Consider the following 25,459-nt stretch of genomic DNA (forward strand, 5'->3'; position numbering starts at 1 on the left):
GCTTCTTAATTTAATATTTAATAGACGCAGTTCTCGCGTTTTTGTTTGTGCCAGAAATTAACTGATTTTGTAATAATTTACAAGTTCCAAATCAGGAGCGAATTATTTAGTCTCACCCGTGTGCTTTGGTAGTTTAGTTTTCGAATCTCTGCGTGTTAATCTAATTTACTACACCAATTTTGCGTTTCGTCATTGTCTACAGCAGAGTTCCATTGCGCTTGTCGATAGTCGTTTGTTTGTCTGTGTAGTGCAGCTTTCCACGGTCTTAAGTATGGATGTGAACTGTGATTGCTGTATGTCGGATGCAAGCTGAGCTGGTGACACTTCACTCTCAGCTCCAGGCTGTGATGGCTTCGTTTACAAAGCTTGAGGCTGCAGTGGATGGACACCACTGTTGTGGATCGGCCGTAGGGGCCCAACGAACGTCCAGCACGACGCTTGAGTCCGCCGATCGGTCTGCAGAGCTAGCAAGCCAAGTTACTGCTGACCTGAGTTTAGCTCTCACCCGTGGTCAAGTGCGAGGTTGCCTAAGGATTCATGTTGACGTCTCATCTGCGTCTGACAATGTCTCTCGGCCAGATGCACTCGTTTGTCCTCTTTCAGAGAAAACCTCTCAGCATGCAAGAACTGGGCAGTCACAGAGGGTGGGGTTATTGGTAGTTGGGAGCTATAATGTTACACGCGTTGTTGGGCACCTTAGTGACATGGATGTCCGGGGGGGAAAGAAAGCCAGTGTGCACTCCATGTGAATAACGGGTGGAGTCATTACAGACATGGAATAGGACCTTCCAGTTGCCATGAAGAGCACAGGGTGCAGCCAGCTGTAGGTGATGGCTACGTCGGTGCCAATGATATGTGTCACTTTGGATTGGGAGAGGTCACCTCTGGTTTCGAGCGGCTATCTGATGAGGTAAAGGCAGCCAGACTTGCTAGTGAGATGAAAACAGAACTCACCATTTGCAGCATAGTAGTCAGGGCAGATTGCGGACCTCTGGTACAGAGCACAGTGTAGGGTCTGAATCAAAGAGCTAGACGGTTCTGTGATCGTGTAGGCTGCAGATTCCTCGTCGTGCACCATAGGATGGTGGAGTTTAGAGATTCGCTAAATAGGTCAGGAGTCCATTACACGCAGGAGGCAGCTACACGCATAGCAGAGTCTGTGTGGCGTGGACTGGGTGGATTTGTAGGTTAGAAGGTCTCTGGAAAACACATGAAAGGCTTCAGTCTCAAAGGGTGCAGATCGAACAGAGGAAGAACGTAGATCCAGGAACCATCGGAATAACTGTTGTAAACTGTCGTAGCTGTATTGGGGAAGTACCATACCTCAAAGCGCTGATAGAAAGCAATTAATGCTCAAATAGTTATAGGCACTGAAAGCTCGATGAAGCTGGAGATAAGTTCAGCCAAAATTCTTGCGAATGCTCTAACAGTTTTGAGAAAGGATAGGCTAAATACAGTTGGTGGTGTCGTGTTTGTTGGTGTTGAAAGTAATTTATCTTGTAGCGAAATTGAAGGAGATAGTTCCTGTATGTTAATATGGGTAGAGATCGTTCTTAGAAACCGGAATAAAATAATAATTGGACCCTCTTACCGACCTCCCAACTCAGATTATACAATTGCTGCAAAATTCAAAGAAAACTAAGTTTAATTTTAAACACGTATCTGACTCACACAATTATAACTAATACTAACTTTAATTTACCCTCGACGTGTTGGCGAATATACATGTTTAAACACGAATGTACGAATAAAACATCATCCGAAGATGTGCTAAATTCATTCACTGAAAATTATTTTGAGTAATTAGTTCATGAGCCCACTCGAACATAAAAGCCTTCTTGAATATAAAAGCCCTGTCCAATGTAAATGGTTGTGAAAACACACTTGCCCTCTCAGCAATAAATAATCCTGAGCTAGTAACGAGTATCAGGACGGATACAGGGATTAGTGAACATAGTGTTATCGTTTGTTGTTGTTGTGGTCTTCAGTCCATAGACTGGTTTGATGCAGCTCTCCATGCTACTCTATCCTGTGCAAGCTTCTTCATCTCCCAGTACCTATTGCAACCTACATCCTTCTGAATCTGCTTAGTGTATTCATCTCTTGGTCTCCCTCTACGATTTTTACCCTCCACGCTGCCCTCCAATGCTAAATTTGTGATCCCTTGATGCCTCAAAACATGTCCTACCAACCGATCCCTTCTTCTAGTCAAGTTGTGCCACAAACTTCTCTTCTCCCCAATCCTATTCAATACCTCCTCATTAGTTATGTGATCTACCCACCTTATCTTCAGCATTCTTTTGTAGCACCACATTTCGAAAGCTTCTATTCTCTTCTTGTCCAAACTGGTTATCGTCCATGTTTCACTTCCATACATGGCTACACTCCATACAAATACTTTCAGAAACGACTTCCTGACACTTAAATCTATACTCGATGTTAACAAATTTCTCTTCTTCAGAAACGATTTCCTTGCCATTGCCAGTCTACATTTTATATCCTCTCTACTTCGACCATCATCAGTTATTTTACTCCCTAAATAGCAAAACTCCTTTACTACTTTAAGTGTCTCATTTCCTAATCTAATCCCCTCAGCATCACCCGATTTAATTTGACTGCATTCCATTATCCTCGTTTTGCTTTTGTTGATGTTCATCTTATATCCTCCTTTCAAGACACTGTCCATTCCGTTCAACTGCTCTTCCAAGTCCTTTGCTGTCTCTGACAGAATTACAATGTCATCGGCGAACCTCAAAGTTTTTACTTCTTCTCCATGAATTTTAATACCTACTCCGAATTCTTCTTTTGTTTCCTTTACTGCTTGCTCAATATACAGGTTGAATAACATCGGGGAGAGGCTACAACCCTGTCTCACTCCTTTCCCAACCACTGCTTCCCTTTCATGCCCCTCGACTCTTATAACTGCCATCTGGTTTCTGTACAAATTGTAAATAGCCTTTCGCTCCCTGTATTTTACCCCTGCCACCTTCAGAATTTGAAAGAGAGTATTCCAGTTAACGTTGTCAAAAGCTTTCTCTAAGTCTACAAATGCTAGAAACGTAGGTTTGCCTTTTCTTAATCTTTCTTCTAAGATAAGTCGTAAGGTTAGTATTGCCTCACGTGTTCCAACATTTCTACGGAATCCAAACTGATCTTCCCCGAGGTCCGCTTCTACCAGTTTTCCATTCGTCTGTAAAGAATTCGCGTTAGTATTTTGCAGCTGTGACTTATTAAACTGATAGTTCGGTAATTTTCACATCTGTCAACACCTGCTTTCTTTGGGATTGGAATTATTATATTATTCTTGAAGTCTGTGGGTATTTCGCCTGTCTCATACATCTTGCTCACCAGATGGTAGAGTTTTGTCATGACTGGCTCTCCCAAGGCCATCAGTAGTTCTAATGGAATGTTGTCTACTCCCGGGGCCTTGTTTCGACTCAGGTCTTTCAGTGTTCTGTCAAACTCTTCACGCAGTATCTTATCTCCCATTTCATCTTCATCTACATCCTCTTCCATTTCCATAATATTGTCCTCAAGTACATCGCCCTTGTATAAACCCTCTATATACTCCTTCCACCTTTCTGCCTTCCCTTCTTTGCTTAGAACTGGGTTGCCATCTGAGCTCTTGATATTCATACAAGTGGTTTTCTTCTCTCCAAAGGTCTCTTTAATTTTCCTGTAGGCAGTATCTATCTTACCCCTAGTGAGACAAGCCTCTACATCCTTACATTTGTCCTCTAGCCATCCCTGCTTAGCCATTTTGCACTTTCTGTCGATCTCATTTTTGAGACGTTTGTATTCCCTTTTGCCTGCTTCATTTACTGCATTTTTATATTTTCTCCTTTCATCAATTAAATTCAATATTTCTTCTGTTACCCAAGGATTTCTATTAGCCCTCGTCTTTTTACCTACTTGATCGTCTGCTGCCTTCACTACTTCATCCCTCAGAGCTACCCATTCTTCTTCTACTGTATTTCTTTCCCCCATTCCTGTCAATTGTTCCCTTATGCTCTCCCTGAAACTCTCTACAACCTCTCGTTCTTTCAGTTTATCCAGGTCCCATCTCCTTAAATTCCCACCTTTTTGCAGTTTCTTCAGTTTCAATCTGCAGTTCATAACCAATAGATTGTGGTCAGAATCCACATCTGCCCCTGGAAATGTCTTACAATTTAAAACCTGGTTCCTAAATCTCTGTCTTACCATTATATAATCTATCTGATACCTATTAGTATCTCCAGGATTCTTCCAGGTATACAACCTTCTTTTATGATTCTTGAACCAAGTGTTAGCTATGATTAAGTTATGCTCTGTGCAAAATTCTACAAGGCGGCTTCCTCTTTCATTTCTTCCCCCCAATCCATATTCACCTACTATGTTTCCTTCTCTCCCTTTTCCTACTGACGAATTCCAGTCACCCATGACTATTAAATTTTCGTCTCCCTTCACTACCTGAATAATTTCTTTTATCTCGTCATACATTTCATCAATTTCTTCATCATCTGCAGAGCTAGTTGGCATATAAACTTGTACTACTGTAGTTGGCATGGGCTTTGTGTCTATCTTGGCCACAATAATGCGTTCACTATGCTGTTTGTAGTAGCTAACCCGCACTCCTATTTTTTTATTCATTATTAAACCTACTCCTGCATTACCCCTATTTGATTTTGTATTTATAACCCTGTAATCACCTGACCAAAAGTCTTGTTCCTCCTGCCACCGAATTTCACTAAGTCCCACTATATCTAACTTTAACCTATCCATTTCCCTTTTTAAATTTTCTAACCTACCTGCCCGATTAAGGGATCTGACATTCCACGCTCCGATCCGTAGAATGCCAGTTTTCTTCCTCCTGATAACGACGTCCTCTTGAGTAGTCCCCGCCCGGAGGTCCGAATGGGGGACTATTTTACCTCCGGAATATTTTACCCAAGAGGACGCCATCATCATTTAATCATACAGTAAAGCTGCATGTCCTCGGGAAAAATTACGGCTGTAGTTTCCCCTTGCTTTCAGCCGTTCGCAGTACCAGCACAGCAAGGCCGTTTTGGTTAATGTTACAAGGCCAGATCAGTCAATCATCCAGACTGTTGCCCCTGCAACTACTGAAAAGGCTGCTGCCCCTCTTCAGGAACCACACGTTTGTCTGGCCTCTCAACAGATACCCCTCCGTTGTGGTTGCACCTACGGTACGGCCATCTGTATCGCTGAAGCACGCAAGCCTCCCCACCAACGGCAAGGTCCATGGTTCATGGAGGAAGAGTGTTATCGTAGTGAAACTAAATATCGTAACTCCCAAATCCATCAAAATAAACGAAAAATATGTCTGTTCCAAAAACCAGATAAAAATTCACTAGACGCGTTCCTAAGAGACAATCTCCACTCCTTTCAAATTAACAGCGTCAGTGTAGACCAGATGTGGCTTGAATTCAAAGAAATGGTATTGACAGCAATTGAGAAATTTATACCAAACAAATTACAAATAACGGAGCTGATCCCCCATGGTGCAAGAAACAGGTCAGGACACTGTTGCAGAAACAACGAAGAAAGCTTGCCAAATTTAAACGAATGCAAAATCCGCAAGATTGGCGATATTTTATATCTCCAACATGAACATGGTCCTACGCTGAACACACACACACACACACACACACACACACACACACACACACACATTATAGTCGACTACACTAACCAGATACGCTTCTGCATACGGCTCTCATACTTAGCGAGGGAATAATGCCTCATGTCTCTAGGCGCGAGTATAGCCAAAACCTTTCGAATCATGTGGCTGAACCTGCACTTCGGATTCTCCCAGCTGTTGGTGCCAAACTATTTTACTTTTTACAGTTAAATAGGCCGTTTACCACAGATGTCTTTTTTCTGTATGGCCCACCACCCAAAGAAACTTTCGCCACAAGGGAAGAAAACAACTGTAAATAATAACAAAACAAATGTAATCTCAATGCGAAAATCTGTCTGAAGATGAACCTGACTGTTCGTAACCGGTAACAGCGCTATATTTCCAAAAACATAGCATTGTTAACAGTGGCTGTTTGCTGTTTTCTCCTTTGCGACAATCAACTGGTTTGTAAAAGTGTTATTTCAAAAATTTTGTAAAAGAGTTTCAGACCTCAGCCAATTTCAAACAATATGGACAAATTGAACTTCCACACTCACGTGGGCAAATATTTCTTTGGCCTCAGATAAGAAAAGAAAATGCAGGAGGTGTCTAACGCTTTTGAACTGATCTACAGATTCGAACCTAACAGGGAATTTTCGTTTGTTCGTGTCAGCCGTGTCGCAGTGCCTGCGCATGCTGGGCCCCACGTTCGGCTTCGTGGTGGCCTCGTACGCCCTGCGGCTGTACGTGGCACCAGGACTGACGCCCGTCATCGACAACGACGACCCGCGCTGGATCGGCGCCTGGTGGCTGGGTGAGTAGCCGAGCAGCCGCACTTCTTCCCTCCAACTACGCGTGTTGTACATACACACGTCGACCGCAGTCCGTCAGCACAAACCAAGCGGTCTTCCAGTCCTCTGCATTGCCCTTCCCCATGAGTGGAATCAACTGCGAACAGGGAGCTCTAGAACCACGTCCTCATTTTTTGAACACTTCATACGACAGTTGTCTTGTAATTAAGATTTACATTGTACAAAAACCTTTCTAACATTGTGTTCAGAAATATCTCTCATTTTAGGTAACGCTTAGTGCTTCGAAGCAACTTGATAATTCATCTCGACTTCTTTATGCCACTATTATTTCTCTTTGTGCTGTATACTGGGCTGGCCTTGCTTTACGCCACGTTCACAAGGTGAGGAGAGATTATGGAAAGAAATTTAAGGTTAACTGAGGAACATTATAGTAGATCGCTGAATAGCGTACTATGAAATAATATATACACTACTGGCCATTAAAATTGCTACGCCACGCATATCACGTGCTACAGACGCGAAATTTAACCGACAGGAAGAAGATGCTGTGATATGCAAATGATTAGCTTTTCAGAGCATTCACACAAGGTTGCGCCGATGGCGACACCTACAACGTGCTGACATAAGGAAAGTTGCCAACCGATCTCTCATACACAAACAGCAGTTGACCTCCGTTGCCTGGTGAAACGTTGTTGTGATGCCTCGTGTAAGGAGGAGAAATGCGTACCATCACGTTTCCGACTTTGATAAAGGTCGGATTGTAGCCTATCGCGATTGCGGTTTATCGTATCGCGACATTGCTGCTCGCGTTGGTCGAGATCCAATGACTGTCAGCAGAATACGGAATTGGTGGGTTCAGGAGGGTAATACGGAATGCCGTGCTGGATCCCAACGGCCTCGTACCACTAGCATTCGAGATGATAGGCATCTTATCCGCATGGCTATAACGGATCCTGCAGCCACGTCTCGATCCCTGAGTCACCAGATGGGGACGTTTGCAAGACAACAATCATCTGCACGAACAGTTCGACGACGTTTGCAGCAGCATGGACTATCAGGTCGGAGACCATAGCTGCGGCTACCCTTGACGCTGGATCACAGACAGCAGCGCCTGCGATGGTGTACTCAACGACTAACCTGGGTGCACGAATGGCAAAACGTCATTTTTTCGGATGAATCCAGGTTCTGTTTACAGCATCATGATGGTCGCATCCGTGTTTGGCGACATCGCGGTGAACGCACATTGGAAGCGTGTATTCGTCATCGTCATACTGGCGTATCACCCGGCGTGATGGTATGGGGTGCCATTGGCACTTTGAACAGTTGAACGTTACATTTCAGATGTGTTATGACCCGTGGTTTTACCCTTCAATCGATCCCTGCGAAACCCTACATTTCAGCAGGATAATGCACGACCGCATGTTGCAGGTCCTGTATGGGCCTTTCTGGATACAGAAAATCTTCGACTGCTGACCTGGCCGGCACATTCTCCAGATCTCTCACCAACTGAAAACGTCTGGTCAATGGCGGCCGAGCAACTGGCTCACAACATGCAAGTCACTACTCTTGATGAACTGTGGTATCGTGTTGAAGCTGTATGAGCAGCTGTACCTGTACACGCCACCCAAGTTCTGTTTGACTCAATGCTCAGGCGTATCAAGGCCGTTATTACGGCCAGAGGTGGTTGTTCTGGGTACTGATTTCTCAGGATCTATGCATCCAAATTGCGTGAAAATGTAATCACATGTCAGTACTAGTATAATATATTTGTCCAATGAATACCCGTTTATCATCTGCATTTCTTCTTGGTGTGGCAATTTTAATGGCCAGTAGTGTATTTTGTAGTCTAGAATCATAGGTAAACACATCATCACACATCAAGAAACCTTATGAACGCATCAACAACATACAAAAAAATATCTAACGGATGCTACATGTAAGAAGCAATGTAGAATCCAGTAACGGCAGAAATTTTGCAAAATAAGAAAGCTGAGCTACGCCCAGGCTGTTGGTCTGGATTTTAGGCTGCATCTTCAGTCTTGAGGTGATAATGAAATAGACCAATATGTATGCAAGGTGTTCGAAGATTTGCGTTACATATTTCTAAAGGGGAGAGAGTAAATAATATTTTGAATAAGAAACCCATGTTTCGAAAGTTCTGTTCCCGTTCTAAGACGGTTTCAATAGAGTTGTTTAATCCTTCCTTTTCTGCTTGAGGAACTGAACAATGCGTGACACAGTACAATTATTAAGCAAAAATTCGAAAGAAGACGCAACAAAACACCCATTTATCACTTTGTATGGATTAACTCTTAAACCCTACTTGTTTATGTTATTCCAAAACAAAAGAGGACCCAGAATACCGTGCGTACAGAACAATAGTGATGCATTACAACAGCGGCTCGATGTGACAACCACCGACGTTGTAACAGACATTGTACCTACGAAGCATGTTCTGGTGCACACTCGCCATCCCACATGGCGTCTCTTCGATTTTACAGTGCAGCGGCCAGATCTCGCGCCAGCAGATCTTCCTATGTCTCAACAGGATCTCATAGATTAAACTTTACATACGATCCCACAACAAGTGCTACACGTCATACTGTCTACACTCCTTCATACAAGGACAAGCAACTAAGAGACTTCCCCTTTCCCTCAGCAGACGTAGACGCAATACACATCTGAATTGAAGCTGTCGTTAACGGAAACGGTACGTTTCTGAACGGGGATTCCTATTCAAAATATTATGTACTCATTCCGCTCTACAAGTCCTAGAAGTTTGTAACTGGAATTTCCGAACACCCTGTATAGTATGGAAGTGGCGTGAACCACCTTAGTTATTCACACATATGGCTCAAGGTATGAACAGAAGGGACTGATGCGTTGGTGACGTTGCCGCACATGGATTCCTCCCACAACAAATTTTGAAAACGACAGAAATCTTTGGAAACAGCTCAGCGAAAAAAGTAGATTAACTTTTTCTCGACACAAGACAATTAAAAAAACTCTACAATTTTGTATACAACCAAATACAAGAACCTAAAGGCCACAAGTTCGTTTAGATCAGAAACAGCCAAAAGTTCTGCGCGTGTGCTGTGCTGTGATACACGTCCTAATCTCTCTCCCCTGAGAGCACAATTCCCCTGCTACCCCACGCTGTCTGAATGGAAAGAGGAGGAAACTGCAAACGCGCTGCATCAAATTGCAACGTGATACGTCTCACATGCGGCATAGATCTCAAACAAAACAAACTTTCAAATGGCTCAAATGGCTCTGAGCACTATGGGACTTAACTGCTGTGGTCATCAGTCCTCTAGAACTTAGAACTACTTGAACCTAACTAACCTAAGGACATCACACACATCCATGCCCGAGGCAGGATTCGAACCTGCGACCGTAGCTGTCGCGCGGTTCCAGATTGTAGCGCCTAGAACCTCTCGGCCACACCGGCCGGCAAACAAATTTTCAGTTTCCAGAATGAGAGGAGAGCTTCTGTAAAGTTTGGAAGGTAGGAGACGAGATACTGGCAGAAGTAAAGCTGTGAGTACTGGGCGTGAGTCGTGCTTCGGTAGCTCAGATGGTAGAGCACTTGCCCGCGAAAGGCAAAGGTCCCGAGTTCGAGTCTCGGTCGGGCACACAGTTTTAATCTGCCAGGAACTTTGATATCAACGCACACTCCGCTGCAGAGTGAAAATCTCATTCTGGAAACACCCCCCAGGCTGTGGCTAAGCCATGTCTCCGCTATATCCTTTCTTTCAGGAGTGCTAGTTCTGCAAGGTTCGCAGGAGAGCTTCTGTAAAGTTTGGAAGGTAGGAGACGAGATACTGGCAGAAGTAAAGCTGTGAGTACCGGGCGTGAGTCGTGCTTCGGTAGCTCAGATGGTAGAGCTCTTGCCGCGAAAGGCAAAGGTCCCGAGTTCGAGTCTCGGTCGGGCACACAGTTGTAATCTGCCAGGAAGTTTCAAATTTTCAGTTTAATAATTTTTTTGGCGCACTGGAAACATAATAAAATCCACATCTGGCACAAAGTGCCGGCGTATGGACAGACGCAAGTAGTGTTGCAGATTTTCGTCACCCATTTTGCCATGTAATCGTGAGTTATGTAATTTCATAATCCGAAAAAGCCCTTCACACACATACACTATATGATCAAAAGCATCCGGACACCCCCCAAAACATACGTTCTTCATATTAGGTGCATTGTACTGCCACCTACTGCCAGGTACTCCATATCAGTAACCAAAGTAGTCATTAGACATTGTGAGACAGCATAATGGGGTGTTCCGCGGAACTCACGGACTTCGAATGCGGTCATGTAATTGGATGCCACTTGTGTCATACGTCTGTAGGTGAGATTTCCACGCTCCTAAGCTTCTCTAGGTCCACTGTTTACTATGTGATAGTGAAGTGGAAACGTGAAGGGATACGTACAGCACATAAACGTACCGGCCGACCTCGTCTGTTGACTGAAACAGACTGCCAACAGTTGAAGAGGGCAGACATCTATCCAGACATCTATCCAGACCATCACACAGGAATTCCAAACTGCATCAGCATCCACTGCAAGTACGTACTATGATAGTTAGGCGGGAGGTGAGAAAACTTGGATTTCATGGTCGAGCGGCTCCTCATAAGCCACACATCACGCCGGTAAATACCAAACGACGCCTCGCTTGGTGTAAGGGCCGTAAACATTCGACGATTGTACAGTGGAAAAACGATGTGTGAAGTGACGAATCACAGTGCACAATGTAGCTATCCGATGTCAGGGTGTGGGTATGGCGAATGCCCGATGAACATCATCTGCCAGCGTGTGTAGTGCCAACAGTAAAATTCGGAGGCGGTGGTGTTACGGTGTGGTCGTGTTTTTCATGCAGGGGCTTGCACCCCTTGTTGTTTCGCGTGACACTATCACAGCCCAGGCCTAAATTGTTGCTTTGAGCACCTCCTTGCTTCCCACTGTTGAAGAGCAATTCGGAGATGGCGATCGAGCACCTGTCCATAATGTACGGCCTGTGACAGAGTGGTTACACGACAATAACATCCCTGTAATGGACTGGCCTGATAAGAGTCCTGGCCTGAATCCTGTAGAGCGCCTCTAGGATCTTTTGGAGCGCCGACTTCGCGCCAGGCCTCCCCGACCGACGTCGATACCTCTCCTCAGTGTAGCATTCCGTGAGGAATGGGCTGCCATTCCTCAAGAAACCTTCCAGCAACTGATTGGACATATGCCTGCGAGAGTGGTCTCTGTCATCAAGGCTAAGGGTGGGCCATCACCATATTGAATTCCAGCATTACCGATGGAGGGTGCCACGAACTTCTAAGTCATTTTCAGCCGAGTGTCCGGATACTTATGATCACATATTGTATCTTGATCGAAACATTGTATCACCTTTCCAGCCTCTTTGTGGAGACGTGGAAGCTCCTCCCGAGGGAAAGAACGGACAATTACTGGACAGTTTTAACATGAAATAATTTGCTTTGTAAACGAGAATTACGTTGCGGATCGACCAGTTCGATCTGCGGATGTCCAGGGACGCTTTCAACTGAAACGTCAAATGGTCTCGAAAACAGCTAAAAATCATACACTGATGAGCCGAAACATGACTACCATTTGCTTAATAGCTTCTCTGTCCACATTTGGAACGAAATACGTAACTGATTCTGCGTATCAGGGATCCGACAGTTTTTTGGTAAGTTTAGGATGCTTGTGGCATTGGATGTCTACGCGCAGGTCATGTAATTCGCATAAACAACGAGGCGTTGATTTGCATAAGCGGTGATGGAGCGCGATAGCGACCCAAATGGGTTCTGTAATATTTACATCAGGCGAATTTGGTCGCCGAGACATCAACGTGAGTTCACCATAATGCTCATACCATTGCAGCACGTTTCTGGTTTGAGACACGGAAAATTATGCTGCTGAAAGACGACATCGCCGTCGGGGAAGACATCAAGCATGAAGGGATGCAGCTGGTTCGTAGCAGTCAGTGTGTCTTCGATTGCTACTACAGGTCCCATGTGAGCGCAGGAGAATATTTCCCAAGCGCAATACTGCTCCCATCAGCCTGCATCCGTGGCGCGCTGCACGTTTCGAGCCGCCGATCACCTCGACGATGGCGTTTGTGGACCGTCGACCTAGTGAAGTAAAAATATGATTCACCCGAAGAGCCGACACGTTTCCATTGTTCGACGGTTGAATCCCGATTGTCCCGCGCCCACTACTATCGTAATTGACGATATCATTGGGTCAACATGTGGATAGGTAAGGCTGGTCTGCTGTGGAGCTCCATGTCCAACAATGTACGATGAACTGTGTGCACCGAAACTCTTATGCGTGCACCAGCAATGTGCTCTTTTGACAGAGATGCCACAGATCACCATCTATCCTACTTTACAGAGCAGAAAACCTCCGACCCTCACGTTCTGTGAAGAGTCGTGGACGTCCTACCAGTTAGCGCCTAATGGTAGTTTCACTGTCCTACCTCTTTCCGTAGATGCTTACGACAGTGCGCATAAACATTCGACTAGCTTGGCTGTGTTCGAGATACTTGTTCACGGGATCTGCGTAATAATAATCTGTCCTTTGTCAAAGTCACTTGTTTGTTGTTGTGGTCTTCAGTCCTGAGACTGGTTTGATGCAGCTCTCCATGCTACTCTATCCTGTGCAAGCTGCTTCATCTCCCAGTACGTACTGCAGCCTACATCCTTCTGAATCTGCTTAGTATATTCATCTCTTGGTCTCCCTCTACGATTTTTACCCTCCACGCTGCCCTCCAATACTAAACGGGTGATTCCTTGAGGCCTCAGAACATGTCCTACCATCTGATCCCTTCTTCTAGTCAAGTTGTGCCACAAACTCCTCTTCTCCCCAATTCTATTCAATGCTTCCTCATTACTTATGTGATCTACCCATCTAATCTTCAGCATTCTTCTGTAGGACCACATTTCGAAAGCTTCTATTCTCTTCTTGTCCAAATTATTTACCGTCCATGTTTCACTTCCATACATGGCTACACTCCATGCAAGTACTTTCAGAAACGACTTCCTGACACTTAAATCTATACTCGATGTTAACAAATTTCTCTTCTTCAGAAACGCTTTACATGCCATTGCCAGTCTACATTTTATATCCACTCTACTTCGACCATCATCCGTTATTTTGCTCCCCCAATTGAAAAACTCCTTTACTACCTGAAGCGTCTCATTTCCTAATCTAATTCCCTCAGCATCACCCTAGTTAATTCGACTACATTCCATTATCCTCGTTTTGATTTTGTTGATGTTCTTCTTATATCCTACTTTCAAGACACTGTCCACTCCGTTCAACTGCTCTTCCAAGTCCTTTGCTGTCTTTGACAGAATTACAATGTCATCGGCGAATGTTAAAGTTTTTATTTCTTCTCCATGGATTTTAATACCTACCCCGAATTTTTCTTTTGTTTCCTTTACTGCTTGCTCAATATACAGATTGAATAACATCGGGGACAGGCTACAACCCAGTCTCACTCCTTTCCCAACCATTGCTTCCCTTTCACGCCCCTCGACTCTTATAACTGCCATCTGGTTTCCGTACAAATTGTAAATAGCCTTTCGCTCCCTGTATTTTACCCCTCCAACCTTTAGAATTTGAAAGAGAGTATTCCGGTCAACATTGTCAAAAGCATTCTCTGAGTCTACAAATGCTAGAAACCTAGGTTTGCCTTTTCTTAATCTAGCTTCTAAGATAAGTCGTAAGGTCGGTATTGCCTCACGTGTTCCAATATTTCTACGGAATCCAAATCCAAACTGACCTTCCCCGAGGTCGGCTTCTACCAGTTTTTCCATTCGTCTGTAAAGAATTCGCGTTAGTATTATGCAGCCGTGACTTATTAAACTGATAGTTCGGTACACATCTTTCAACACCTGCTTTCTTGGGGATTGGAACTATTATATTCTTCTCGAAGTCTGAGGGTATTTCGCCTGTATCATACATTTTGCTCACCAGATGGTAGAGTTTTGTCAGGAATGGCTCTCCCAAGGCTGTCAGTAGTTCTAATGGAATGTTGTCTACTCCCGGGGCCTTGGTTCGACTTAGGTCTATCAGTGCTGTGTCAAACTCTTTACGCAGTAACATATCTCCCATTTCATTTTCATCTACATCCTCTTCCATTTCCATAATATAGCCCTCAAGTACATCGCTCCTGTATAGGCCCTCTATATACTCCTTCGACTTATCTCTATGGATTTGCCTAATTGCGGCCCATATCTTCGCTACGGCGATCCGCCGTCCGTGTCTGCTCCGCTTACATACTTCTGTTACCGCGTTACGTGCCCGCAAAGCCACCAGGCGGCATCGTCGCGGTGGGCAGTGGTCGTAATGTTTCGGCTTATCTGGCAGTGTTCTTAAAATGCTTAGAAAACTATTATTGTAGTTCTTTCAATGCCAAAATAAATTCTTCAACATTTGTGGCTTCTTCAACGACGGTAATCTCGGGAAAATGGATAGTGTTTTAAGTTTGAAGGTGCCCCTTCCAGAATGTGATTCCCCTTTTAAATGTATCCAGTTGCCCCATGCCCCATGAAACCAGAAATCAGTTGCTTCACACATGGTGATGTCTTACTGAGGGCAGCACACAGTCAACTGAATTTAAGATGCAAGGTCTGCAATCTATTATCGATCTTATAATTTTCGTTCCTGCTTTCCTTTTTCCATCAGAAATTCAATAATAGCGGGTCCAGAATTAAAGGATTGTTCCAGTCATGTCCCTTGACTTAACAAACGTACTTCACAGTAGTGTATACTGTTCGTTCAGTTCCATCGAAACTATTGCCCTATGACAATGTAATAATACGTGCGACTTTATAAAACTTGCTATTTTTACCATGCATTTCATCACATGTTCCGTATTTAAAGATGTAGCGCAAAGTATATGACAACGAATCCAACATAAACTGTATCTCGGTCTTTGCAATTTTTTGGTCTTTCATAGCCAAATGAATATGGAAATTCTTTCTGAAAGGTGCTGTAACGACGTTTCATTCCCGTAGTTTATGTGACTGCATAAGGGGAACTGAGAATGTTCTGCCTTTTCTTCTGTGATACCCATTCTTTTTTAAAGTCTTCTGAAGAAAGCTGCACAAAATGCCAGAAGAAAGCATCTCAGAGCTGGATGAAATGTCACACTATTCTGGGTATTACTGCGAAGGACAGAGCAAAGCCGAGACGTATCAGCTAGTGCCAAGACAGGACGATCTCCGGACTACACACATGGAGAACTTGCTCACATGTGCAGTTTCGCACTCCGTGGCCGAGCATGGTTCAGAGCTTATTCCGGAAGCCTCCGTAAAAATCTACTATAACAAATATTTATATATGCCTATGATCTACCTCACCAAGCGTTGTACAGTTTATTACAATTTATGTAAGTGGAGACTGAATTTAGGAGATAATGCAATGAAATGAAATATACTTCTTTCAGTGTTTCTGAAAGTATTTCATATTATGGCTGGGTTAAGACAAACAACCGCGAATGAAAGCAAGTCTATAATTCCTACGTAGTTCTCGAAAATAAGGGCCAATGAAGATAAGAGAAATGTCTAAATTAACATCCATACTTCGCAAGCCAGTGTAGTGCGTAGTTGCTTCGGCGCCACTATCATTACCCACCTACCTTCTTCCATTCGCGGGTGATGTGTGGTGTGGGAAGCATGATTGTTGACAGGTCTCTGTATTAGCTAGAATTTCTCTGATTGTCTCTTCGCGATCTTTTCACGAGATGTATGAGGAAAGTAGTAATATGTTGCTTGATTCTTAGTGAAATGTGCTTTTCCAGAATTTTAACGTGAAATCTCTCCATTATACACAATGCTCCTCTTATAACCTCTTCCACTGGAATACGCAAGATATTCAAAAATCATATCCCATAGGACAAAGTCTACGTTGGTAATTCAATAGTATTGACCCATAGGATACTTGGATATGAGAAGAACAATCATTCGAAGCAAAAGCGTCTAGTAAACATGGGCTCTAAAATGCATACCCTAAGAGCTATGAGCAATTCTTCTTTGCTACTGTGAAATCTCCTCTATTGAACAAGGGCTCATAGCTCTTAAGGCATGAATTCTTCAGCCCATGTTTATTAGCCTTTTTTGCTTCGAATGATCGTTCCCGTTATATCCCTAAATACGACTTTGTCCTATGGACCAAGACTACTCAATCACCACTGTAGACCTTATCCTATGTGGCATGAATTTGGATCACTCTGCGTAGAATTTCCTGTCGCGTTCTCTTGCTTACTAAACAACCTTTGCCGTATCGCGGAGCTATTCTTTGGCTTTCTTTATCTCTTCTCTTTGCCAGGTTGTCGAGCAATATGCAGGACTCGGAAAAGCGAATGTTTTGTAAGTCACGTCTCTCGTGAAAGAACTGCATTTCCGGATTAGGTCAATGAATATGAATATGACGCCTGCTTACTTATAAATAGTTTTACGTGGTCATTCCACTTTCAGATACTCCACGTGTTGCCGGATATTTTACGATCGTTGTTGTGTTTACTGATTAATTTTTAACCGCATAATCCAACAATAATGGTCCTGTCCTCCTATTTACACGCCACACATTACATTTCTATACAATGAATGTCAACTACCGCTCCCTGTACCAAGAGTCGATCGACCGCAAGTGTAATAATGAATGAAGTCTACAAATAAGCTGGTATTTTTACATTACCATAAAGTAAAATTATAATTAAATCAAGACTCTAAGCTGTCGACAGGCGTTGATATTCATCAACGGGGACAGTTGAAAATGTGTGCCCTGACCGGGACTCGAACCCGGGATCCCCTGTTTACATGGCAGACGCTCTGTCCATCTGAGCCACAAAGGACACAGAGGATAGTGCTACTGCAGGGATTTTATCCCTTGCACGCTACCCGTGAGACCCACGTTCCCAACTTCATGTCCACACACTACATTCGTAGTGCCCCTGCCCATTACACTCATTACTCGCGGCAGAGAATCTTACCGAGTCCCGTAAGAGTTTGGGCAATGCGTGTGCATCCAGCACAGAAGAAGAAGGTCAGTGGCCGGTTAGCCTTAACAATATATATAAAGATGGTATCTGTTCTTTCGGACATACACTCCTGGAAATTGAAATAAGAACACCGTGAATTCATTGTCCCAGGAAGGGGAAACTTTATTGACACATTCCTGGGGTCAGATACATCACATGATCACACTGACAGAACCACAGGCACATAGACACAGGCAACAGAGCATGCACAATGTCGGCACTAGTACAGTGTATATCCACCTTTCGCAGCAATGCAGGCTGCTATTCTCCCATGGAGACGATCGTAGAGATGCTGGATGTAGTCCTGTGGAACGGCTTGCCATGCCATTTCCACCTGGCGCCTCAGTTGGACCAGCGTTCGTGCTGGACGTGCAGACCGCGTGAGACGACGCTTCATCCAGTCCCAAACATGCTCAATGGGGGACAGATCCGGAGATCTTGCTGGCCAGGGTAGTTGACTTACACCTTCTAGATCACGTTGGGTGGCACGGGATACATGCGGACGTGCATTGTCCTGCTGGAACAGCAAGTTCCCTTGCCGGTCTAGGAATGGTAGAACGATGGGAAGTGACGGTGCGGTCCCCTACGGCACTGCGTAGGATCCTACGGTCTTGGCGCGCATCCGTGCGTCGCTGCGGTCCGGTCCCAGGTCGACGGGCACGTGCACCTTCCGCCGACCACTGGCGACAACATCGATGTACTGTGGAGACCTCACGCCCCACGTGTTGAGCAATTCGGCGGTACGTCCACCCGGCCTCCCGCATGCCCACTATACGCCCTCGCTCAAAGTCCGTCAACTGCACATACGGTTGACGTCCACGCTGTCGCGGCATGCTACCAGTGTTAAAGACTGCGATGGAGCTCCGTATGCCACGGCAAACTGGCTGACACTGACGGCGGCGGTGCACAAATGCTGCGCAGCTAGCGCCATTCGACGGCCAACACCGCGGTTCCTGGTGTGTCCGCTGTGCCGTGCGTGTGATCATTGCTTGTACAGCCCTCTCGCAGTGTCCGGAGCAAGTATGGTGGGTCTGACACACCGGTGTCAATGTGTTCTTTTTTCTATTTCCAGGAGTGTATATTACCATAACGTGTCCTAAGTTTGATGAAATATTTTTGATGGTAATGGATGCGATGAACTCTTTTTAACTTGACAGTGAATCAAAGGGTCTGCATTACGTGAGTTCATACTAAGGTATGCCACATTGGTGTGTGGCCAAGAGCATGAGACACCAATAGTGCCCTCTGCGCGAATCAGCCGCTGGATAGGATCCCGAGCTGCTGCCCTGATGGCCGCAACCCCGCCTTTCTTGTGGAAAGAGGTCGACTTCCTCAGCTGATTCTGTCCCCACTTACGGCCTACGCTACAATTATGTCGCAGACAGCGTGACAGCGCCTCGCACGCTGACGCCACAAGTGGCCGACGTAATCCTCCTTGGCTCCCACTGCTACACTGTGTTGTCCGCCCAAGGAACCCTAGTGGACTGTTGGCCAATTCTATGGACCATACCTCTTCGCTACCTCAAGACTGTCCCGTACTTGGCTGACCCGCGCTTATGTTCCTCCTTGCAACAGATCGTCGTTCATTACCCACTGATTTTATCGCTTCTATCTACTCTATATGTAATAGAAGACTCACAGCACAGGAACAGTTATTCCACTGCTAATGACAGCCTGTCGTTGGCTTTGGGTGTAAGATCCATACCTATGATTTACATCACCTGCGAGTAACCTGATAGCATTTGGTTAAAATTGAAGTCCATCCTCTTATTGCAGCTTAGTCAAAGGCACCCTGATCATGAAGTCATAGAATAATCACGATCGCTATTAAATAATCATTTTAGCCACTAATGCAGCTTCATTCACTCTTTCGTAATTACACACTGAAGTGAAAAAAGTCTAAAGAAATCGCGTCAGACCTCGTTTTGCCTGGCGTAGTGCAGCATCTCGACGCGACATGGCCTCAACAAGTAGTTGGAAGTCCCCTGCAGAAATATTGAACCATTTTGCCTCTATAGCCGTCCATAACTCCGAAAGTGTTGCCGGTGTATGATTTTGTGCACGAACTGATCTCTCAATTACGTCCAATAAATGTTCGATGGGATTCATGTCGGGGGATCTGGCTAGCGAAACCGTTCGCTTGAATTGTCCAGAATGTCCTTCAGACCAATAGCGAACAAATGTAGCCCGCTGACATTGGGCGTTTTCCTCCATAAAAGTTCAATCGTTGTTTGGGAGCATGACGTCCATGAATGGCTGCAAATGAGCTCCAAGTAGCCGACGATCCAGAGTCCCAGACCATTCCATGTAAACACACGCCACACCCTTATGGAGCCTCCACCAGCTAGTACAGTGCATTGTTGGCAACTTGGGTCCATGGTTTCGTCGCGTCTGCGCCACACTCGAACCCTGCCATCAGTTTTTCTGTGCAAGCCACTGTTTCCCACTCGTCTAGGGTACGACCGATATGGTAACGAGTCCAAATGAGGCGCTGCAAACGATGTCGTGCTGATAGCTAAGGCACTCGCGTCGGTCGTCTGTTCCTATAGCCCATTGACATCAAAATTCGCAGCACTGTCTTAACGGATTTCCGAAATGCAATGTCCAATACGTCTAGCGCCATCTAGTATTCCGCGTTCGAAGTCTGTTAATTCCCGACGTGTGTCCATAATAACGTCGAACACATTTTCAAATGAGTAACTTGAATACAAACGACAGCTCCACCAGTGCACTGCCCTTTTATAACTTGTTTATGCGACACTACCGCCATCTGTATATGAGCATATCTCTATCCCGTGATTTTTGCCACCTCAGCGTTCAACAACTTAGAGCTTATTCTGACTGTTCCGTCACCCAGGACAACGTGGCCGACGGGACGTCGAGCTCAGCATTCCTTCTTTCCTTTTTCAAAAATGTTCTACATACCTTTCGTTTGACTGACGCTCTTGCAAATGGTTCCTACACTCCTGGAAATAGAAAAAAAAAACACATTGACACCGGTGTGTCAGACCCACCATACTTGCTCCGGACACTGCGAGAGGGCTGTACAAGCAATGATCACACGCACGGCACAGCGGACACACCAGGAACCGCGGTGTTGGCCGTCGAATGGCGCTAGCTGCGCAGCATTTGTGCACCGCCGCCGTCAGTGTCAGCCAGTTTGCCGTGGCATACGGAGCTCCATCCGCAGTCTTTAACACTGGTAGCATGCCGCGACAGCGTGGATGTGAACCGTATGTGCAGTTGACGGACTTTGAGCGAGGGCGTATAGTGGGCATGCGGGAGGCCGGGTGGACGTACCGCCGAATTGCTCAACACGTGGGGCGTGAGGTCTCCACAGTACATCGATGTTGTCGCCAGTGGTCGGCGGAAGGTGCACGTGCCCGTCGACCTGGGACCGGACCGCAGCGACGCACGGATGCACGCCAAGACCGTAGGATCCTACGCAGTGCTGTAGGGGACCGCACCGCCACTTCCCAGCAAATTAGGGACACTGTTGCTCCTGGGGTATCGGCGAGGACCATTCGCAACCGTCTCCATGAAGCTGGGCTACGGTCCCGCACACCGTTAGGCCGTCTTCCGCTCACGCCCCAACATCGTGCAGCCCGCCTCCAGTGGTGTCGCGACAGGCGTGAATGGAGGGACGAATGGAGACGTGTCGTCTTCAGCGATGAGAGTTGGTTCTGCCTTGGTGCCAATGATAGTCGTATGCGTGTTTGGCGCCGTGCAGGTGAGCGCCACAATCAGGACTGCATACGACCGAGGCACACAGGGCCAACACCCGGCATCATGGTGTGGGGAGCGATCTCCTACACTGGCCGTACACCACTGGTGATCGTCGAGGGGACACTGAATAGTGCACGGTACATCCAAACCGTCATCGAACCCATCGTTCCACCATTCCTAGACCGGCAAGGGAACTTGCTGTTCCAACAGGACAATGCACGTCCGCATGTATCCCGTGCCACCCAACGTGCTCTAGAAGGTGTAAGTCAACTACCCTGGCCAGCAAGATCTCCGGATCTGTCCCCCATTGAGCATGTTTGGGACTGGATGAAGCGTTGTCTCACGCGGTCTGCACGTCCAGCACGAACGCTGGTCCAACTGAGGCGCCAGGTGGAAATGGCATGGCAAGCCGTTCCACAGGACTACATCCAGCATCTCTACGATCGTCTCCATGGGAGAATAGCAGCCTGCATTGCTGCGAAAGGTGGATATACACTGTACTAGTGCCGACATTGTGCATGCTCTGTTGCCTGTGTCTATGTGCGTGTGGTTCTGTCAGTGTGATCATGTGATGTATCTGACCCCAGGAATGTGTCAATAAAGTTTCCCCTTCCTGGGACAATGAATTCACGGTGTTCTTATTTCAATTTCCAGGAGTGTATTTCTGTCTGTAGTTGACTGAAATATAGCTAAAACTAATGTCCACCGTCAGCTCTTGTAAATATCATAAAATGTTTGCGACGGTTTCTGAAACTTTCTCCAACGAGGCAAACTCCTAAAAGATCGATGCACCATACTAGGAATGGTCATTTCCCTCTCCACTTTCCCCACACTGAGAGGGTTCATGTGCGACTTCTCTACTTTTAGAGTTCATTTCAACCTCCTGAAACTGTCGATTTTTTTTAATTTCTTTAGTCTTTTAGCGCTGTAGTAGAACTTACTGGTTGATTAGTTACATCTAAATAATGGACATTCCCGTTCTCTTTCTGACACTGTCATCTACCAGTTCAAGAAAGTTCTCATTCACGTCATGGGAAACACTGTTGCAAATTAGGCTTTCCCGGAATCTAAGAAAAATCGTTCAACGTGCTCTTCCTAGTTTTCTGAAACGAGCTGTATTCCATTCAGATAAATTCAGTTCAATTTGACACTGATAAAGGAGACACTTATCGCTGAAAAGGCTCCACCGCTGCTTCTCTTGCTTGAATTGGTTACGGAAATGCTCTTCATTCAGTGGCAAAGAAGTACAACTCAGACTGATGCTGTATCTTGCGCCACACTTGATGCGTATACTCCGCTCTCAGAATTTAAATCTCTATCGCATAATTGCTGGTGCTTTAAACGCATCTCTACGGTTTCGAAAATGTTGTTTTACATAATGTCAGAAATGATAAGGCAGAAGAATGAAGACAATGTGCCATTCAACTCTTCGCACGAAAAGCACTTTTGCTGAGTGCTTGATTACAATCTCCAGGCTCCCATCACACAAATAAGAAGCTAAGTTCCAGCGTTATTTGTATTCTGGCTCTACAGTTCAAGTTGCATTTCAGCGATTTTGTTATTGACACGACCTGGTCATTCAGCTGCATGGCTCCGCTGTTTTCCTCAATAATGGAGCTGTTTTCTATGTAGTTGCCAGAAACTATCAAATTGCTTACACCTCTGCTGTGAAGCACCTTGAACTACTCGTGGTATTCGCATTATGGACTCCATTCTGCTTGCATTATGACACTGCCGTCAACATACAGAACGGTTCCTCGACAACTGCCGCACACAGACCTACACATTGATTGCGTTCTGACCCCGACTAGAACTTTTACTGAATGATTTGTGGAATCTGCAACGTGGACGACGATAAGAAGTGTGGCGCTGCTCCTGTCCTGTGCGCTGGTGCTCTTTGACGAAAGCAGGAGCATCTTGGCCCGCCATACACTGCACAACAAAATAAAAGCACATTTTTTTCGAAACTCCTTAATTCTCTCCCATTGCAACACAAAAGTTCTAAATTTGGCTCGAAGGTGTGTACAACTTTCCCCTGTAATGATGCAAAAACGTGACACCCTGCGACTTCATTCTCGGCCTTAGCGATGCTTCAAACACAAGGTTCGACAAATGCGAAGGAGGCCACACTTCAGAAGTTCGTACAACATCTAAGGTCCGTTAATGAGTTTACATTAGCGCAAATTTCACCACAATTCCACCCAACGCCACCGTGGGCGTGTCTCACGATGGAAAGGTCATCACACCCTCTCTTACCCTCATTTCAGCTATTCTACGATGGAGGTCAGAGCCGCGGCAAGCAGCGTTGAAATCACGCAGTTTTCGTATGGGTGGCTGATAAAAACATTTCAGATACACCGCCGCTCAGACTAGACATGAATAGGTCTGAGGTGGTGGCATAAATGGCGTGAATGAAATCAACTCTCTCTTGGGGCGTTGATTCTCGAATATTTCTTGGTCGAAGACAATAGTTCGCAGTGCGATAAACAACAGGACGACGTTCTTGACAAAGCTGGCCACTGGTGGTGAACCCCAGTCCGGAATCATCTTCGGTGCCACCCAAACACCTTTCTTGAGCACATTAAAACTGTACCTGTGAGAAACTTCTACACCAATTCAGTCTAGCGGCAACTCCAGCGTCTGAGGGCCAGATAATACTTTCGACTCCCTTACGTGGAAGTTATCTAACTTCAGGCGCTAAAGCAGCTGAGAGACTATTGCGTAGAAGTTCCTGACAGGTACATTTTCAATGTGGCAAAGGTGGCACAAACGGTGTTGCCTCACTGGGTGATCTTAGAGGAACACTTTGTCATTTTATTCACACATGTGTCAGTGCCGAACCCTCCCGTTGTCACGCCACAAGTGGGCTCAAAAAATGAGGGCTGAAAAAGTGTACAAAAAGTTTTCTACTTCGGATCACGTTCAGATTTCGTCGCCTGGTTTTGAACGGTCCCTAGAGGTCCAAACTGTAAAGCAAAGTTAAACTTGCTGTCAAGCTGCACTACAAAGAAATGAGATCGTTTCCACTGGAGTTGCAGCCGCACAATGTCCATAGAGTAGAGTTGAAACGACCAGATGTTGGCAGCAGTGGTCCATTTCGTCATCATCGTCGTATTGCTCATCTCGCAGCGAACTGTCATTCCCAACAACGAAATGTGTGGGGAAACAACGCCCCAAGGAAAGCGACGATTTCATTGGCGCACTTTATGCCATTCACTGAGGAATTTTCGTGGCGATTTTGAGCAGTGGTTTACCTGGAATGTTTTCCTCTGGCACCCGGACGAAAATCGCTTTATTTTAAGGCTGGGTGTTACGGTACTTACCCATACTGCAGAGGGGAACATTAGTGCAGGAACATTGAGTGTGGTACTTTAAAAGTAATTTTGATTTTAACAGGCCTTTTGCTTCAGATATTATTTTGTTGCTGTATATTACGGAAGAGTTCTTTGCATTATTTTATTTGTGTCTAAACTACTCCCGTCAGAGAAGATTATTTTCTTGTGGTGCAGTGAACTTCACCTTCATTGTAAACTTGGGTATTTTTCCTCTGCCGCCCTCGGCGCACATATTACATTGCTTGCGTTCTGTTCTTGTATTCCTCTGCAAGTTTAACCGCGTGATCTGGATTTTTTTGGAAAAGCATGATTTGATGATTGATGAATATGGTGATCTGTTCTCCAACGATTTTCGTGCGAGAGCCCATGCCGGCTGGAACTGATGATGAATACTTGTGTGCGATACATTTGTGATGTACGCTATTTCGACCATATCACTCCTGCTATGAACAATTACCACGGCTAGTGCCGATAAGCTTAAAGATAATCATACCTTGTTCTTGCTGCATCGTCTTCTCAACTATTGCACTTCAACCCTTACGCTACTGTCTGACCAACATAGCAGAAATATTCGTTCTCAACAAAGTAAGATACTCTCGTACCTCCAGCCAACACAGCTATATTCTCTAAATCATTCCCTTTATCAGGAACCTGACTCTTGAACAATCTTTCTCAAAATCCATCAAAACTTCAAAAGACATCTAATGCCCCACGTTGTATCATAATAACTATCTCTTCTTGCCGCTGACACTCATCAACCCATCCTCACCCACCACATTTCCCTCCCCTTGTCTATATAGTTCTGTACTCAGATTCTCTATTTCCTAGCAGCCATCGTCACTTTCATTTCAGTCCTCTCCTCTTTGAATACCCCTTCCATTTCTAATGAAACAAGGCTTCAAAAGTGCTAAAC

General features: G+C 45.3%; 1 protein-coding gene across 3 annotated transcripts in view; it reads left to right on the plus strand.

Moving 5' to 3' along the window:
- The window catches only part of LOC126235027 (solute carrier organic anion transporter family member 74D-like), a 215,347-nt gene that overhangs the window by 88,779 nt on the left and 101,109 nt on the right, over nucleotides 1-25,459 (plus strand). For all 3 annotated transcript variants that reach the window (XM_049943766.1, XM_049943779.1, XM_049943773.1), the window contains exon 6: nucleotides 6,294-6,434. In XM_049943766.1, the coding sequence (XP_049799723.1) occupies nucleotides 6,294-6,434 (141 nt within the window). The remainder of the gene's footprint in view (nucleotides 1-6,293; nucleotides 6,435-25,459) is intronic.

This window comes from Schistocerca nitens, chromosome 1 (genome assembly GCF_023898315.1).
Source record: "Schistocerca nitens isolate TAMUIC-IGC-003100 chromosome 1, iqSchNite1.1, whole genome shotgun sequence".
Classification (NCBI taxonomy): domain Eukaryota; kingdom Metazoa; phylum Arthropoda; class Insecta; order Orthoptera; family Acrididae; genus Schistocerca; species Schistocerca nitens.